General features: G+C 35.1%; 1 protein-coding gene across 2 annotated transcripts in view; it reads right to left on the reverse strand.

Moving 5' to 3' along the window:
- Nucleotides 1-19,833, reverse strand: part of LOC149555971 (lipase 1) — a 67,115-nt gene that overhangs the window by 36,935 nt on the left and 10,347 nt on the right. For both annotated transcript variants that reach the window (XM_089830097.1, XM_089830098.1), the window contains exon 2: nucleotides 15,048-15,167. In XM_089830097.1, the coding sequence (XP_089686223.1) occupies nucleotides 15,048-15,167 (120 nt within the window). The remainder of the gene's footprint in view (nucleotides 1-15,047; nucleotides 15,168-19,833) is intronic.

A 19,833-nucleotide genomic window follows, 5' to 3' on the forward strand; every position in this document is an offset into this window, starting at 1 on the left:
ACCAAGAAAATAGCCATGTTTGGACTAAGAGATTTAATGGTTCCAAAGCCATGTTTGGACTCAGAGATTTAATGGTTCCAAAACAAAGAAAGGATCAAGGGTTGGATATGGATTGACCAATCCAATGAGATAAACATATTTGGTAGAACATAGACTATAATTTCCTTGCATAAATAAAAAAGGTTGAATATGAAGCTCTACTCTTGAGCCTATTATGCACAATAAACAGAGCAGTGTGCTGAATTCAAAAGAGATATGCATGCCACTATAAGAGATTAAAGAGATATCGAAACAAGGTATTAGATTTGATAGAGAGCTTTGATGCATTTGGTAACAAGTTTGGATATAGATCTTGTAATAAAGTAGCAAATGCCTTAGCTCAAGCAGCAAGTTCATTGGCACCACTCACATTGGAAGGATTGAAGAAGTTGATGGGTTTTCATAAATTTTTCCCTTAAAAAATTTCCGAGGGGTTTCCATAATTTGTTCCCTCAAAAAAATTATGATTTTGTACTTTGCAAAGCTGCATGGGATTCCTTTGTGGGTTAATATTTTTTTCTTCAAAAATTATCTATTGGGTTTTATTGTATTTCCTAAAAATGAAGTTTTGTGTTCTCTTATCCATGTCTCAGATTCTGTTTGATTTTGATTGATTTTTCGCCTCAAAAATCATGTTGGGTTTTGATCAATTCTTCACCTCAAAAATTGTGTTGGGTTTTTGTCAGTTTTTCTCCTCAAAAATCGTAGTTTTTTGCAATTTGTTTTGGAGCATCATGCTCATTTGTAAAGATTGGAGGGTTTGCCAAGTTTTCCTCAAAATCATGCTAGCTATTTCCAGTGTTTGTCTCTATCTCCAGGTAAGGCAGCTTCATTATCCAACATCTGGTTGGATGTTTTGTGATGATTTCTAGTCAAATGTTTTGCTGATTTTGGGAGGGTTAGTGGTAGACTTATCTCGGTGGCAGAGTCAGTAGCAGGCTCTTGTCTCTTGTTGCAAAGCATTCTCAAGAAAGGGATAATTTTGGATTCTTGGTTATTGGCATTTTGCGGATCTAGGGAGGGTTTCCAGCAACAGTAAAATGTTTTGAAGAATTTGTGACCAAAAGACAACAGTTAGACAATGACCATTAAGGGAGGGTATTATAATATTTCTTTAATGGTCATCTTAGTTAGCTTTAGTTTATCAGGTAGTTTCCATTTCTATCTTTGGTTCACGATTGTTTCTTTTAGAAAAGAAACATCGTCTATGTAAATCTATATAAGGAGCTTTCATCTCCTTTGTTTAATACGTCTACAACAATATTGATTTACCATAACCATTTTTGTGGTGAGCCATATTGATAAATTTGTCAAGACTATGGGCACCTAACTAGCAATGAGGCTCCATCCATAATTTTTTGGAGTAAGGATAACAAAATAGCTAAGTCCAATGGAGCTAAGAAGCTTTCCAGGTACCTGTTGAGCAAGGAATAAATACATTTGCACACGTGTACAAATTAAGGATTAAAATTATTAGCTCAATTTCTGATTCCTCCCATTTGTGATGAAATTCGCGATCATTCAATGGGTGAAAAGGGAATTAAAAAAAGGTTCTTGATTCTAAGTGAATTTTACAATTGAAACATTAAGGAACATTTCTTCAGTGGAGTTGCTAGATGTTTTGGGAATTTCACACCATCCCATTACAAGTTGGGACCCCCTATTTTTGCTTTTGCTCTTGTAGCTTGGGTGTAGGGAGCTAGTTTGGCAGGTCTTTCTTGGTCAAGTGAGGAGAATTTTAAAGGTAAAGTCAGGGAGTGAAAGATTGAAATCAGTAAGTCCCTTAAGTTCGAATTTCAGCAAGTGCATAATTAGGATGGATAGATGGGGGCATTACCACTCAAGTCAACCAAGTATAACTATTGGACAACCCACCCTTTCCAAATTTAACTTGAAAGGCTTGGGAGAAAGGGAAAAAATAAGTTAAGTGTGGACAACAGCTACAAAGAGGAAACCCCTCTAGGTATGGCGGATTCCGCCCGCCTCTGAGGATTCAAAAATCCTCTCCAACCTTAATTTGTGTCCTCTCCTTGTGGCCTAAAATCTTGCACTCCCTTCATCTCCACCTATGGGCAAGTCATTAAGGTAATTGGATGAACAAATAAGACATGTTTGGAGGTAAAATCTCAAAGAGACGTTTTACAATCAGAACTAAAAGATGGAGGATGAGTATGAAATCAGACCTGATTAAGCCCAAAACAGATTGAAGGCTTGTTTGTATTTAAGCAAAGTGAGAAATTGCTATGCAAAGGGATTTTAAGGAGTCAAGAAAACAAAATTGATATTTTAAGGTGAAGCAAAGAAGATGGCATGTGAAAGAGGAAAATCCTCTAGGCAGGGTGGAGAATCTGCCTGCCTTACAGAATTCCAAAATCCTCTGTAGAGTTGAATTTCCGCCTTGTAGAAGAGGAGGAAAACTCAATTAAGCCCTCCCCCTCCCCCCAATCTGCATTGGGGAAAAGAAGTTCTAAAATGGAGAGTCTTAAAGGAGAATTTGATGAAGCGAAGGTAATAAATGAAGGAAAAAATCATCAATGCAGGGCAGGATACACCTGCCCTTGAGGATTCCAAAATCCTCTCCATGCCCCAAATTCTGCCCTTATATAAGGAAGTTGGAACTGTAGACTGGCTTGCATAACATGAAAGCACGATGACAGCAAATCCGAATATGGAGAATTGAGGCCAATTAAGCCAAGTTCAATGAGGAAAGCTATGTGTTTGAATAATTGCAAAGCAAGGAGGAAAATCCTCAAGGCAGGGCAGAATCCACCTACCCTTCAGGATTCTAAAACCCTCCCTTGACTTTAATTTCCACCTTGGATTGATGTGTCCTCATTGTGAACAATGAGTAAATGGAAATGAATCATAGGAATTAGAAGGCCGAAATTGGAATTAGAGAATAGATAAAAGGATAGATAATCCTCAAAGAGCCTTGAATTCAGCCTTACCAAGGTGGAAAATTGTACAAAGTAAAGATTGAGTCTAGAGCAAAGAATTAAATATCCTCTTGACCCTTTAAATTCCTCCTTGTGGATGGCAAGAGAAACAACGAGAAAAAGCATATAAACATGGGAATTGAGTTTGAGATTGACCAAAAATCAAGGAAAATTCCTTTAAGGGTGACAGATTCTGCCACCCTCCAAGGAATCATTTATCCTCTATAACATCTAAATTTCACACCCTAATTGAACTTACACAATGAAAAGAGGAAAGGGTGAAGACTTAATTAGTCATGAATAACATGCCTTCAATCCACTATCAGATCAAGCCGTCATCTTAAGGAGGTAAAAAATGATTATATAAAAATATTTGATTCGTCAAAACAGTCAAGTTGGCCCTTGCATGATACATATCCTTTCAAGATGTGGATCATCTATATAAAGGGGGTGATGAGAAATTATTTTGACACCAAACCAGAGCAGATATATCTCTGCCAAAAACAGCAATTTCTCCTAATATAAGGCAGCAAAATCATCTTGGAAGAGCAGCGACTTCATCATCAAGGAAGCAGATTACATTGAAGGAGAGCTAAATCATCTTGAGGGAGCAGTAATTTCAACAACTCTGAAACTTGAAGGAGCAGCAATTTGAACATTATATAAGATTTCTTTCAAAAATCAAAGGTTAGAAGGTGGTAGGAAAAAAAACCTGGAAATGATATATTAGAAAATTGTTTTTTTTCCAGGTTTCGACAAGACTTCATTTCAAGTTCATTTCAAAGTTCAAGGTTAATGAAATAAAACATGAATTATAAGCAATTAGATTCCTGATTTTCGCATACCCAAAAACTAATCAAAATATCATAAGGAAAGAAAGTTAGGAATGCATAAGGTGAAATTCTAATTGATTTAGACTTGATTGAATTACTTAAGATAGAAGATTTTTAAAGTGAGAGAAATTTAATCAAACTTCAAAATCTAAAACCTAATCTACTGATCCAAGATTAAAATTCAAGATAAGTAGTGAAATTGTGATGGCAGGGGTAAGCATGTCAGGAGCTAAAGCTGGAAATTTGAAGAGGGATAAACAAGTCCAAGTGAAAAAATACACCCAAGATATGATGCCAAAGTCTAGATTCACTACGAAGAACAAGAAGATTGGGGATACCAATCATGGTCCTGTCAATATGTTTCAAGTGAGAAACAGGTTGTATAGAGACAATCCTTCTAAGATAGATGGCTAGGAGAATGGTCAAAATGGAATAGTGCAAGCAGCTTCTTTTCCTCCTACCATGCAGCACGCTATGTTAGTCCTCGAGTGTGCAATGCATCACAATCCCCAAACAAAGGCAATCCAATATGCGAAGGACAAGAAGATTTTGACTCTCCTATCAGAAAAGGAATTTCTATAGACTTTCAACATACCATATCACAAGGTCGGAGCCTATCTCACAAAGGAGCAAGCCTTAAACAACTAACATAACATAACATTAATGCAACCCACAACTACACCTTCACAACAACAAGAACTTCAAGATTTTCAATGATGCATTTGTCATAATGGTTGTGGGAGAGCTATAAGAGGCTCCACATGTGAGACTATCCAAAGAGGCTAAGAATTTGATCAAGAAGCATGGGTCATGGTACATCCAATACCCCAAATTCATATACATTTGAGTATTGGGAAGCATAGTTTATCCTAGGAATCTCCCAACTTATCCTTCAAACAAGATGGTGATCATGGAGATGGAGACGACTAATTGCCTATGACAAGATTCTATAGCACAAAACAAAAGTTAGGAGTTGGATTTCACTTCAATCTTGGAAGTGAAACTTGTCTGTCACAAATAGCAGCTGAAACAGCAGAGGAAGAATTTGAAATTTATGGGCTAGGATATTACGAAGCAAGAGAAATCTTCAATCCTGAGAAGCAGACCAAGACAGCATTTCAAAATAGATATCTCCACATTCCACACATAGAATATTATTTTCGAGATGTGGAGGATGATTTGAAAATCACGAGAAGGATGTTCTCAAAGCTAACAGTAGATAGGATTAGAAAATACAAATGGAAGCAAATCCAAGTTCCTGATCAGTTAGAAGATGACAATAATATCACTAGAGGAGATTTCAAAATCACTACAAATCATGAGTTGGAGATGATAGATTGGCATGATGATAAGGAGGTTAACCTGGAAATTTTAGCGACTACAGTTGCTTTTTTCACTCGAGAGTGGCTAGATAGGAAGATGGCAAGTTTGGTGATAAGAGGAATCCCTTTGACATATGAGAAGATGAAAGAGCTAGAACAAGTTGAGAAAAAGTCATCTGAGCAGCTTCAAACACCAAGTGGACAACAAAATAAGGTTAGCAAGAAGAGGAAGAGTATTGGTAAAGCTCAACCAAATAAGAATTCCAAGTATAAGGGATAAGGATTGAGGAGCTGCAACTCAAAAAGTAAAAAACAAGTTGCTCCTCCGTCCAAGGAAAGTGTCACTTCAAAGTAAGGAAAGACCATGCAACCCAAAGGAATGGAGATGAATCAAAAGGTTTTCTCTGAATCAGAAGATAGTGTTAACCAAAGTTCTTCAAAATATTCTCCCTTGAGTCCAAGTGAGATAGCAGCAAATCTTCCTCCACAAAAGGAAAATAAGGATGAGATGATTGATATTGAAGATTCTCCTAAGGCTGGTCAAATCCCAACTCCAAATAAAGGCCAAAGTGAAGACACAACCATCATTCCAACTGAAGAGCAAAACAGGGAGGAACCCAACTTTGGATTAGGGGAATGTACAACACTTGCGTGATTGAGAGATATAATAAAAGAAAAAAAGATTGTGGAACCAGAACCAAATGAGAACGTTGAGGATTTTGTGCAAAATCTTGGAGAGGAAAAAGAGAGTCGGCCTGCAAGAAGATTGGTCAAGGTAATTAGAGATGATTCAGGGACTGGCAAAGTCCAAATTGCCAATCCTAAGGCGGATAAGACAAGAAACAACACTCAGCCTCAAGATTGCAAATACTTAAACATGAAATGAGGGCTACTAAAAAGAAGAAAGAATTTGAAGAAGCCCAAGATGCTCTTTGAGTCTTCCAAGATGAAGTGAACAAGGACGTTGCAAAGAAGTACAAGGAGGAAACACAAAGATATAGAGAATACTTCAAGCATGTCTTCAACCCAATCCAGCAGAGAGACCAAACATTTGCACCACCTCTCACCCTGGAGAGGGAATCAATAGATGATGTTGAGAGTTCAAGGATATCAGTCCCAAAGACATGGGTTGCATTGAGGAAGTTTCACAAAAGGGAATTGCCTTTCTTCTGATATTCTTTTAGCAATATCAAGCACTCACAGAGCTTAGAGCAATATTTCAAGCCTTGGATACACTTTAGGAAGAGTTTCAGCCAATTAAAGATAGAACCATGCTTCAATTGCAAGCAATAACGAAGTTTGCTAAGCTCTTATTAGAAAAAAGCAAAGTGATTGAAACAGGTGGAATGAAAGATGTAATTGAATGGTATTTTGCCTTGATCCATAGGCAAGATACATAGGGAAAATAAGAAACAATAGTTGTTATCTTGGTTCCTACATCCAAAATATGAGTGAAGAAACTAAGGAAGCAATGGCAGTGACATTTTAGCTTTGTGAGAGAAAAGAAGAAAACATGAACTTGGAAATTTTTAAGGAAAGGTTGAGAACTTATAACATTGAGGATAATGGCACAATCAGAAGAGAGCATTTGAGAAGATTTGCATCCCTCATAGTTCTCATGACTTCAGTTAAGGACAACACACCAATGGGAGAAGATTATTTTTGCAAGCAAAACTGAGATGGACTTACCAGATTGGAAAATGCTGAAGGCACTCATGTTTCTAATAAATGAGCTCAACAATATCTTGTCCAGGCTCATTGAAGTGGCAAAAAGAGAGAAACAAAGGAAAACATATTCTGAAGGATAGTTTGATGTAAGCCTATGTGGCAAACAATTTTCTCATTGATTGTTAGATTAGGTGGTTAATTCTGATTGGCCCACATTTTGGTCCCATTTGGTTGGTTGTCACTATTCTGTAATTTTGCTATCAGTCCATTTTTGGGTGCTTGAATCCCATTGGTTGTTAGGGTTAAAACGCCAATTAAGGATTATAGGAGTTAATTGATTTTGATTTAATCTTTGTTGATCATTGAACTTGAACTCCCTATATAAGGCTTGTTCTCCTCATTTGCAAAGATATATTGGAGAGTCATTGCTAAAGCCTAAAATAATGCCAAGTTCTCTCTACCACTTTATTGTTGTGTTTCACATGGTAATTTGTTGTGATCAAGTTTGAATTATTGCATGGTGATCTGCATCCTCACTTATAATAAATTTAATCTCAAGTTGTTAAGATAGAATAGAGTTTTCTTTAAGTAACTTGGGTGGATAAGAGAAATTGTGAATATTTACTTGCTAGACTCGAATATAGACTAGGCCAGTAGCCTCTTGTTGATTGCATGTCGTGCCTAGATAGCTAGTAGTTGAATGTACTCGACTTTAATTGATACTCTATCTTTAGTTTGCATCCATTGATGGGATTAGAGAGGAGGTATTGATTCAAAAATCATTTGTATATACCTTAGAAGCTTGCACTCGGTGGGTGGAGTCACTAACAAGATTGCATCTACTGGAGTCCAAGTTGATTCATACTTCCTTACATCCATAGTTAGAAGTAATAGTAGTAGAAGTTATCAATTTTAAGTTTAAGTCCTCTTGGTGATCTAGCAAATCACTTCATTTCAACTAAGCAAGTGTCCACAATAGAAGGAACCTTGACGTCACCTTGTGATCTTTTTTTGGAATCTTAACATAATAAGTGACTTTATTGAAGAGAGGATTGGATATTTGGTGTTTCATCTCGAAAATTGAGTGTTTGATTCTGCATGCTGTGGAACAAGATTCACATCCACAAGACCCAAAGGGGTCTCTATCGCATTTCTCAAAGTTATTAATTCAAGTTTAGAAAGGAAGGGTTAGTTTCCTGAAACCAATTAAATGAACTCTTTCTTAATCCACTTTCTCAAATTTCTTCAGCATTTTCTTTCTTCAACTATTGAATCATGGAGGTTGTTCCCCACTTTTTTCCTTATGGAATAGCAATAGCACTTTACGTTCCTATCTATTATGTATTTTTTAAGTACCGTTTACTATTATTTGCATCAATAAATGCAATAGATGAAATGAACTTAGTTTTATAAGAAAATACATAAAACGTATGCAAAACATTCTTTTTTGCTAAAGGAACCAAAACGATTACCTACATTTTGATGAACTTGATCCTCTTACACTACTATTCTTCTGAAACAACTCCCTTTTCTTTTTTCTTTCTTCACAAAAACTCAAAAACAAAAACCTTCCGAATTTTTTCTTAATGTCAATTTCAAAGAAATACGTTGACCTTTGGCTAATATTTGGCAGCCTTCATCTAATTTATTCTCCTCTCCCTTTGGTTAAACCTAAAAGAAAACAACATTCTAAACAATTTATCCAAACTTCACAACATTTTCCTATACCTCTTTTATTTAAGCAACACTTACTCTAGACGCCTCAACACCTAATCAATCTTCCTAAGTTCATACCACCCATCCTTGGTATTTCCTTTCCTTTCTAATCAATTATCACCGCTAATCATGCTTTCTTCAACTATTGAACCAAGGAGGCCTTTTCACACTCTTTTACTTATGTAATAGCAATAGCACTTTACACTCCTATCTCTTTCATATTTGTTGAATATTCTTTACTATTATTTGCATCAATAAATGCAATACATGAAATGAACTTAGTTCTCTAATAAAATACACAATAAGTATGTAAAACATTTTTTATAAAGGTACCAAAATGTTAACCTACATTTTGGTGAACCCTCTTACACTACAAATATTGTAACACCGCTACCTTTCTTAACTTCTTTCTTCCCAAGACCAGTCGAAAACAAAAGCCTTCCTAGTTCTTTCTTTTGCAAGGCACTATACTAAACCAGACCTCAAGTCAACTACAAAGAAAAATATCAACCTTTGGCTAGTATTTGGCAACCTTCAACTAGCTTATTCTCCTTTCCCTTTGGTTCAACCCAAAAATGAGAACACTTCAAATACTTGATCCAAAATTCATCACATTTTTATATACCTTATTCCTCTAACCAACACTTACTCTAGACCCCTCAATACATATTCAATCTTCCTAAGTTCATACCACCTTTCCTAACTTACTTTTCCCAACCACACATCCTTGGCATTCCTCATGGCTTCTCACCCCTCAATGCTTTCTTTGGCCATTGAATCAATGATGCCTTTTCTAACCATTTTCCTTATGCAATAGCAATAGCACTTTGCATTCCTATCTATGTTGTATTGTTAAGTATTGTTTACTCTTATTTGCATCAATGATTACAATAGATGAAATGAACTTAGTTTTCTAAGAGAATGCATAGTGAGTAGGTTAAATTATCTTTTCTTTTCTTAAGGTACCAAAATGCTAACCTACATTTTGGTCAAATTGACCATCTCACTACACCAAGTTCTTATAACCACTCCCTCTCTTCTTTCTTCTTTAGACAAGTTCAAAAAAAAGACTTCCAAAAATATTTTTTTCAAGGTACTACCCCAAACCCCATCTTACATCAATTATAAAGAAACACATTGACCTTTATCTATTACTCAATTACCTTCATCTAACTTTTTCTCCTCTCACTTTTGTTCAACCTAAACAAAACATTTTTCCAAACCTCTTTCATCTAACCAACACTTACTTAGACCACTCAACACCTATTCACTTTTCCTAGGTTTATACAGACTTTTCTTTCCTACTTTTCCCTACCACCCATCCTTGGAATTTCTTTTTCTTCCCCATGGCTTCTCAACTCTCTTGGTGCCTATTTCTTGATCTTTGTGTTTGTTGCAAACTCTTCCACAACCACATAGAGTTCCTTCAACATGTGCTTCTTGGCTTATGAGAATTTTCCTTTTCACTTAACACTCTCATGAACCACCTCACTTACTACCTTACATTTGTCCACTTTCCTAGCATTTATCCTCATTGTTCAAACATCCTCATGTCATTACCATAGCTCCCATTGCTAGTCCCTACACTTCTTCATCCCCCTTTGTTTCACCTCTTTCTACCTTCATTGTTCATCGCAGTGATCTAATTAATGATGGAATTAGGCATGTTTTTCTTGATATTCCTCCATTTTCTTCCCTTATTCACTTTATACATAAAAACTACAATGCTTCTCCTTTATTCTATTTTCTATTAATATTCATCATACCTCTTTATTTGAGAATAAAACTATGGATATTTCTCTTCTTAATTATCTTTCCCATTTTCCATACTCCTCCTCCCTACCTTATCCTTCTCCCAGTACCACCAATTCTACCATATGAGGATGGTATTTTCTCTTAATTCTCTTAGAGCGTGTTTACAACCTATAGATATCTCAAGAGATGGTGGGGCATTATCCTCTTCCCTTCCTACCCCTAACAATCCCCTTCTCACAATTCACGATGCTTCCTTTCCATATGACTCGTGTACTTACATTGATAGTCTCTCTTTTAAAACCTTTAACTATCTAGCATCTAGTGATGATGCGACTCAAATTCCTTCTAATGACTATTTATCCATGAGCTTCCCACCACTAACAATGCCTTTCATGATATTCTACATTTTTATCCTTTTATGGCTTTCTTTCATTAATATAAAAACCTAGTTCTAAGGAGCATAATGAGCATGAATATATAGCATTGAACATTCCCACTACATTAAACAATGAGTATTCTCTTCATATTTATTTGTCTACCATTCCTCCACCTCCTTCAGTGGAAAAACCTTATGTTACTTCTTATTCACTTCTTCCTCAAGATATAGCCTTCCTTTCTACTAATCCATCCTTGCATTGTTTTTCTTGTAAGATGACTCGAATCATATTCTTTAACCCAACCATTCTCTTTTCTTGCCTCATACTCTCCAACATCATCAACCAAGATCAAAATTTCCTTAATCCTCATAACACTCACTAGAACACATTAAAAAAAATCTTTAAGTCTAAGACCCACCACCTACTTCAAAAACTCATCTTCTATTTACCTACTCCACTGCATATCCCACCATTGTCACTAGTTCCATTCTTGTTAAGCACTAAACAAATCATAGCCTCAATGCAAACAACTCCTCAAAATTGAGAAAAATGGAACAAACATTGCATTGGTGAAAAGTGGAAGTAGGAAAAACGTGTTGAACTAGATGCAGAGGAGAAAATTTGGAGAGGATGAAGATGCCAATTAAGATGTTGATGATGAGCCAAACATGGATGAGTGGTGTTTCTCTTTAAAAAAGATGATACAATTTTTTTCTAGTTGAGAGTACAAAGGTTTGCGTCCAAGCATGATCGTCCAACAAGTTGCTAGATTCATCTAGTTTAATGTCTACTGATTGTGAGAGTGCTCTTTTGATGGACATTTTGCTGCCTTCTCTCAGAAACTACTTTATTCCAGGTGTAGAGGCTTTGAAACAGGTTGTAATTAATCTTTGTGAGATGAAGGAATGATGTCTAACTAATCTAGTGGCTAGGATGTTCAAAGATGCAAAAGGTTCGAGTTTTCAAAATTCTAATGCCTACAAAGTGGATCTAGGAAGTGTTGGAAATTATAGTTGCGATAGAGATCTTTATCTCTAGAAATATGGACATTATTATCGTTATGGTCACCTTCAGCTGAAGAGGACCTTTATGGTAATAAGTGTAATGTTAAATATAAAGACATTTGTCATTTGACATGCATTAAGGCATGGAAATTCGAAGAGTTGCACATTTGAAAATGAAGTCATGGGAATCTTCAAAAGGCCTTTGGTTGTAATGTGAAGGGTCTATCTAACTTGTTATATAAATCCCATCAAGCGAAAAGCATTGTACACTAGAACATTTTATGATCAATAAAGTGATATTTTGTTGTGTTGCTGGGTTTTTCCCTTCAATTTTGGAAGGGTTTTCCCAAGGTAATTTCATGTGTCTCTTGTATCTATTTTGGCTATTCCTTATTACTGTTAATCTTAATTTCTAGGCAGTTATCCAAACAGGAAGTGTAATCAAGGGCCAATCCCCAAGGGCTTGTCCATTGTCTAATATATGTGGACCTATTGCTTAGGTTATGATGGAGTATCTCTCTTCCTCTTTGCCAAAATATGTTTCTCCTTAAAGCACCCCCACCATGTTATTGTCTAGTATAGATGCTCCTACATAGGTCGTGGTCAAGGGACAACTACAAAAAATTGTAATTCTTGACTCGCTCATTGATAGGTTGTTGATTGGCTCGAAAATCACTTATTGGGCGAGTACGATAATTGTCGTAACATTGATGTTGTCAGAGATTGGGAATGAAAACTAAGAGGTTAGGTTAAGGTGGTTTCTCTATTGAATTTCTTATGTTCAATTATTAATCCAAATGATTGTTCAAAGATGCTTTTAAAAGGTTCTTGGTTTCAAGGGTAAAATGGCTTCTTGAAAATTGGTCTTTGGGCTTTAATCCAATGAAAGGTAGCATCATCAAGTTTCTAGTTTGGGTTAGATCACAAAGGATTCCATTAGAATACTAGGATTAAGATATTTTGTGGACACTTGAGCAATACATTGCAGCAAATGCAGTCATGAAATTCAAGAAGCGTTAGCTATTTGCTAGAGTTTGTGTTCTTGCAAAAGAATCAAAGGTCTTCCCTTAAAAGCTTATCTTATCATCTAAACTAGGTGATTGGGTGCAACAATTGAAATCCAAACCTTTGGTTATTTTCCATCGTCGCTCCAAAGTGAGCAATGTTGTTGCTACTTGCCTAAGCAACAAGAAATAGCATTCCATTTGCAGGAAAAGGGAGCAAGCATCAGTTCTTGAGGATTGCAATACCACCATTGCACAAAAGGAAGAGAGTGGAAGAAAAGCTCCTATAGACTATACTATAATGGATACCCACTTTTCTAAGTAGAGAATTGAGATTAAAATTTCAAATAACGGAACTATTTGTGACTATGTGGATCTTTCTTGTTCCAAAAAAAGGAGATTAGTGCAGATTGCAGAATGATTTTAGCAATAAGAGTATGTATAAGAAGGTCGTAGCTAAGCAAAAACTATTGGACCAATTTGGCTCCAAATAATCATAGCTCTAGACTGCTCATCTATTGGGAATCATGATGCCCCATTGTTCAATTGTTTTTAGTTGTGTTGTTGCTGTTTCTTTACTGGTTTCTTGTGGTTTTTCTTTGTAGTTTAAATGAGCTTGAATGCTTAACCCTACTTTCTAAACAAGGGTCAAGCCACTTTCAAAATACCCATTTACCTTAACCAAAAGCAATTCCTCAATCTCCTATTGAGACAACTCTGTTGAAATGGCATGTGTATATAATCTACATGAGAGAAGCAGAGTCATCTGACAGTTATTATGCAAGGCTGGACAGCTGTTTGGGCTTGAAATGTCATATCAATTCTGTTTCTATTTTAGGTGTATAATAGTCGTTGTAATCCAAGGGTACATAACAACTATCTAATATAGCATATGAGAGAAGGTAGTTTTTTTAAACAACAGTACACATGATTTGTTCACATGGATACCTTGAAAAGGTTCATCACGTTCAGCAGCTCTCTTTGGCGAGTAGATTCTGCCAACCCATCTACTTCATTCCAACATCAGAAAACAAGCTTATTCATTTGTTATCTTCTCTGAACCCAAATTTGCAGTTTATATCTTGAAAATAAGGCACCATGATCCAAGTTTCTTTAAGAATGGTCTCGAATTTCTAGCTGATTATTGCCCCTTCAGCTACAGCATTAATTATCATCTGAGTCAATTTCCACAACAATATATTTCTTACCAAATGAGATGGCTTGCTTCAAATCCTACATGAGAGAAATTGCCTCTACCTCGTTATCCATACCTTATAGCATCAATGGTAAGGAAGGGCCTCAGAAATGCTCACTTTGCATCCCTCAACAGACATCATACTTCAGCTATCCACAATTGCCACAAGATACCCCATCACAGTTAACCTTATAGCAATTTGCAGTGGGGGTTCTCACTTTACCTCTTTCCTATTTACTTTAACATGTATCACTTTTTAAGGGGTGCCTAACATGCATGGTTGAATTATTACCTTATACTTGTGCAATGAAGTTGATAATATAGTTTTTGCATAACCCTGACAATTTAAGATGTGCGTACTTATCAAACCCAGACTTACAAAAAAATCTAATTAATCACAAATCTTCAAGTTATTCAAAACCTTTGTAATAATCCAGTATTCGTTTCTTTTTATGTAAAACAGAATATCCAAGTTTTCTTTTAAATTTTCCAATTAAGCTTTTCAGATAGATTGTAAGTTGTTATTTAAGATTTTGATAACATGGTTAAAACTAAGAACACTGCCGTTCAATTGACTTATGGATAGTTTATGATTTATCAAAAATGATACAATTGGGATTAGAACAAATCATTTTCATTTAGAAACAAATAACATTTTTTATGCCCACATGCATTAGGATCCAAATTCAATAGCTTGATATATCATGAAGGACATTGACCTTATTATTTATTTTTTTAGCAGCCACATTGGCATCTTCTTGATCATATAAAAGAATTACGTTGAAGTATAAAGAAATCAAGTATACAATGTACTATGCAAAATACAACTAAATTAGATAAGTGATGTCTCACAATATAAAATCAGACTTCTCACAGTTCAAATTCTTGACTCCACACTTCAGTGACTTCAGATCCCATGATTCTACTTGATATGGAAATAACTCCCCTCCTGTATCTCATAGCCATAATTCTCTTGGAACCTTGGTAGCACTTTGGATTGAAAACTCATCTTGAAATAACGATTGAGATTTCCATATAGTTTGTTCTTTAAAGTTCGCAATTACTTTGACTTAAAAATTCAGCTACCCAGACCTAGTTGATTAAGCTTTTTAGCTGTATAAAAAAAAATTCAACAAGGAAGAAAGAGAAAGCAAAGTAAATTGGAATATATACAATGATTTGAATCTTGAGGAATCACCTGAAATAGTCCGTGTTGTAAAAACACAGGAGGCCGTGAATCAATTGCTAAAGTGCCCTCATCATGTATCCCATATGGAATATTTTGAATTCCTAATACAAAACCATCCTCTGTAACTACCTACAAAAATCATAAAATCAAACAATTGACATTAGGAAACATTGTAAAAATTTAGCATTTTGCCACTGCATGCCCTGGAACAACTATATATTTAACATACTTTCCATCTCCTATATCGATACACAAGAAACAAAGCATAAGGTCAGATAATGTACTTTACTGCAAACTCACAAGGTGACAAAATGAATATATAAGATTTCGAACATTGCACATCATATTTTCAAGTAGAACTTAATGATAGTGCAATGATCACTACTTGCGCACTTAAAGAATTATATTGTTGCTTTACTAGCTAAGCCTCTATTTTTCAAGCGTGTATCAACATTGACCCATAAGAAAATTCACTGAATTACAATGGAAAGACTCGTATTATCTGAGAATGTGAGCTTTCTCATATAAATATGTGCCCATGCTCTGAATATAGGCCATAAAGTGACAACTTTGTAAGTCCACTTGAAAGTGGAACTTTGTAAATCAATCTTTTAGTAAGTTTATCCTGACAATTATCTTCTCTAATGTGGGCAGTTCCACATTCTAATGACAGTTTGGTTTATAAATGAACTTTGATGCATGTGATAATTTCCTTATTGCCGATTTCCTTGTATGGATTATGGCCCAATTCAACTCTTGTGAAAGGTAAAGGATAAACCAAGCCAAACGGCTAATATTGTTTCATCATATTCGTATTTAGTTATGGAAGTTTGATGTTAAGGGCATAGTGTATACTGGATTTAATATGGTCTTTAGATTATAGATATGATATTATAAAGACCTTAAGGTCTGTATGATCTAGACTTTGTTTTTCTGAACTATTTAAACCCAGAATAACAAAGACTGATTACTAAATATTGATCCATAAAAAGAAATATTTGATAATGGTTATGCAGATTCAGAGCATCAAATAAAGAGTTTTACCCAGTATCTGCAAATTCGGGAATATATATGTTATTGAAACCAATTTAGAATTTCTTCACAACAGCAATTTAAGCTTTCAGATACACAACTTGACATAGAGTTTGAACAGTGACACACAGCAGAGGATAACTCTTGAGGGTTTCGCCCCAAGATCATATAGAGCTCAAACAACAACACACAGGAGCAGAGGTGAACTCTTGGGGGTTCTGTCCCGAGACTCGAATCATGCACAAAGGCAAACTAAATTATTCAGCATACCAGAAAACATAGCAGTCTTCTATATATACCCACTGTTACATCCCAAATTTTGCCCTAAATTTTAAGTTGAACATAGCCGTTGATTTAACGAAATAATATCATGTGAAATTGAGTTAGTTAATTATAGCCGTTGTTTATTTCTTCATGATCGTGTGAAATTGAGTTGGTTAATTATAGCCGTTGTATCGATTTATTTATCATATGAAAGTGAGTTAGTTAATTATAGCCGTTGTATCAATTTATTCATGATCATGTGAAGGTAAGTTAATTATAGCCGTTGTATATACGATGAACATGTAGAGTTAGTTATTCTGACATTGATGAAATCCCTAACGGTCACTTGATGATTTTGAATTAGCAATTTATAAAATCTTGAATTGATGTCTTGGTGAGAATGTTGTTTTGAATGATTACAGGAAGAAGACTGAAGAGAGAGGGGAAGCATTGCTAACCAGGGTCATCGGAAGGGGATGGTCGAATAGTTTAGTCATCAGAATCGACAAGTTCGACCTAAAACTATCTTGGCAAGGTTACTAGGACTTGGCAACATATTTCATGGTGGAACCGCATGAGCTATAAGAAGAACATTATAATAAATAAAGTAAAATAAACATAAATTTTTACTTTTAAAAGACTTATCAAATATTATTATTTAACTATTATTTTACATTCTCAAATACGAACATATGTAAATAATAAGATGACACCAATACATTATAAATAATAATCCAATGATGCCACCTTATCATTACATACACATAAGCGTAGATGAGAAAACATAATAATGATAAAATAATAATAACTTTTAAAACTTTTCATCTTCTTTCTTTCTTCTCCCTCGTTTCTTTTTATCCTTTAAGTCGATTTGAATGGTTTCGAATGATTTCTTTTAACAGATGGAAGCCGCAGAGTCAGGCTCTTGTTTATTTCTTTGATTCCCATAATAGTATCAAGCATTCAATTATTTTCCTTCAGCCTTTCGAGCCCATTGCCACTGGTAACCCAAAAGTAACAAAGCTCAGAAATTGAATTCATTTTTGCCTGAACTTTCCTTATCACACTTGCCGCGGATCATAGATCAAAAATCAAGGATTCAACCAAGCGCAAGCCTTTCAAAATCATTTAGAGGAGTCACGTAAGGCACCTGTCGCATCTTGTTTTGCTTTCTTTAATTGTCAAGTTCAATGCACAGCAAACCAAGTTTATTTATATGCTCTAAGTCCCGCCGGTTCACAGTTTTCCTTTTCATATTGTAACAACAGTAGTAAGGAGATTGTAATACCGATTCCATGTCATGATATCTGATAGTTCCATTCGAATGCAAAGGATGATAGGTAGAAATAGATATATATATATATATATATATATATATATATATATATATATATATATATATATATATATATATATACATTTGTTTTCTGCTTCATATAATGGAAACCTTGCCATGTAATCTGACAAATATGTTTAAATCCAAATACTTCCAATCATATTTCATAATGGTGAATAGAATATCTCAAAATCAAAACACCAATGAATTCACCAGACAAGGATGCCAGAATATGGTGAAAAAGGTGAAACGTTCTGCTACAATTATAGTATGATAGCACCTAGGAATCACTGGCTTGGAGACCTGAACAAGGTGAGCAGGTGTAGAGAATCTGCAAAATAAGGTTGTCATTAGTATTAATAAAAATAACATATTAAACATTACTTTAGCTCATGCATGTTCCACTCATGTAAGATGTTACCAAGTCGAGTTGGTGGAGATTGGGTTTGTCGACCCAAATTTTGAAATCCTTGGCTAGGGTGGAATTAGGCAGATTTGCCGAACAAGTGATCTTTGTTGATTGTCCAAACGCTTTAGTTATTTTCGCGAATAACTATTGGGACTTGAACCCACTTGAATAATCTGATGGCTGGACTTATGAACATCCCAAGCCCGATCCCGAGGTAGGGAGGGTCGTTCTATTAAATTAGAATAAGTGGGGATAAGTAATAGTCCACGGTTGGGAGGTTAAGCCTATGTCAATGCTTCTCCTCTTACTAATGTCGGGGCTTGGACAACAAATAAAAGAAGTTTCTCAAATTATACTATACGTTCTTTAAACCTCTAAATGTTTAGTTATTTCATTTCAAGATGAAAGTCATTTATTTACAAATAGCTATTACTTTAATTAGAAGAAGTTAAATGTTCGCAATTATTTCAATTTGTAATTTGATAGATATTTCATTTCAAGAACATCTTTCAGTTGAATATTTAGTAGTAGTTAAATGATTGCAATACATAATATCTCATTTTGTGTTTTAGATATTTCTGTTATTTACTTTCAGCTGAAAATGAAGTTATATGTTAACAAAACATTAATATCTCATTTTGTATTCTCAGAAACTCAGTAGAATATGTAATGTATATATTGAAAGGAGTTTTTTTATTTCAGATTAAACAGTTGATGGAAATCATAGTCATGTGAAATGAAATAGGAAACCAGTTTGATTCAAGATTAAAACTTGTTTAGGAAAATCCTTATGTTACATATGGTATTAGAGCATTGGGTTCGACACTGAACTTAGGGCACACTACCTTCTTAAAAACTTAATGGAGATCTGAAATGACTACAGGATGTTAGTACGTAAAACACCTCGCAAGAAAACTCGGTATCCAATCTTTCCCTGTCTTATTAGAAACATGACTAAGTATGACTACTCTTGTTGTTCTGAACCTCGAGATAATAAAACCCTAAATCAAGCAATTCAGCGGATGAAGAAGGAAAGAGTCAAGTGGACTCTTGCCAAAAAGGCTGCTTATAGAAACAAGCTGATACAAAGTTGGAATGCTCAGTAGAGCAGCCCCCTATTACAGTTTCATAGATCCTGGATGGTACGAGATATGTACCAGTCTGAACCAAAATGTAATGTTGTAAAGCAAGATTAAAATGTTATGTAAACGTCCTTAGTAGAGGAAAATTTTGTAAATAAAATTGCTTAGTTGAGCAATGGAAATAAAATTAAGTTATTGGAAATATGTGTTATTAGACTCTATCTATATTTTTTTTCTTTGAAATTCTTCTTTCCGCGTAATAAAAAAATGGTAAATTAACAGGTGGGAAATCTAAAATATAAAAATGAATAACAACGGGAATGCAAAAAATCAAGATATAATATGCAAAAATCCTCCATCTTCCAATGAACTACTACTCCAAATTTTGCAAGAAACGCAATTAAAACTAGAAACCATGGAAAGAAGGATGAGTGAAATGGCAGCCCGAATGGGGCCAGACCATGAGAAAGTGCAAACCACACCCACTTTTAGAGCAGAGATAGAAGTCTTTGAACATAACAAAACCCCCTCTCCCAAACGATCAGAAATGCAAAAAAAGAAAGAAATAGTGGCTGATTTATTAGCAGACAGAGAAAATAAAACCACCTAAGTTTTCTGGTTCTGAGTCAGAGAAGAAGTAGAAGCATGGTTGACCGAAATGGAGCAGTATTT

This window comes from Cupressus sempervirens, chromosome 5 (genome assembly GCF_028749045.1).
Source record: "Cupressus sempervirens isolate cs-2001-9-10 chromosome 5, ASM2874904v1, whole genome shotgun sequence".
Classification (NCBI taxonomy): domain Eukaryota; kingdom Viridiplantae; phylum Streptophyta; class Pinopsida; order Cupressales; family Cupressaceae; genus Cupressus; species Cupressus sempervirens.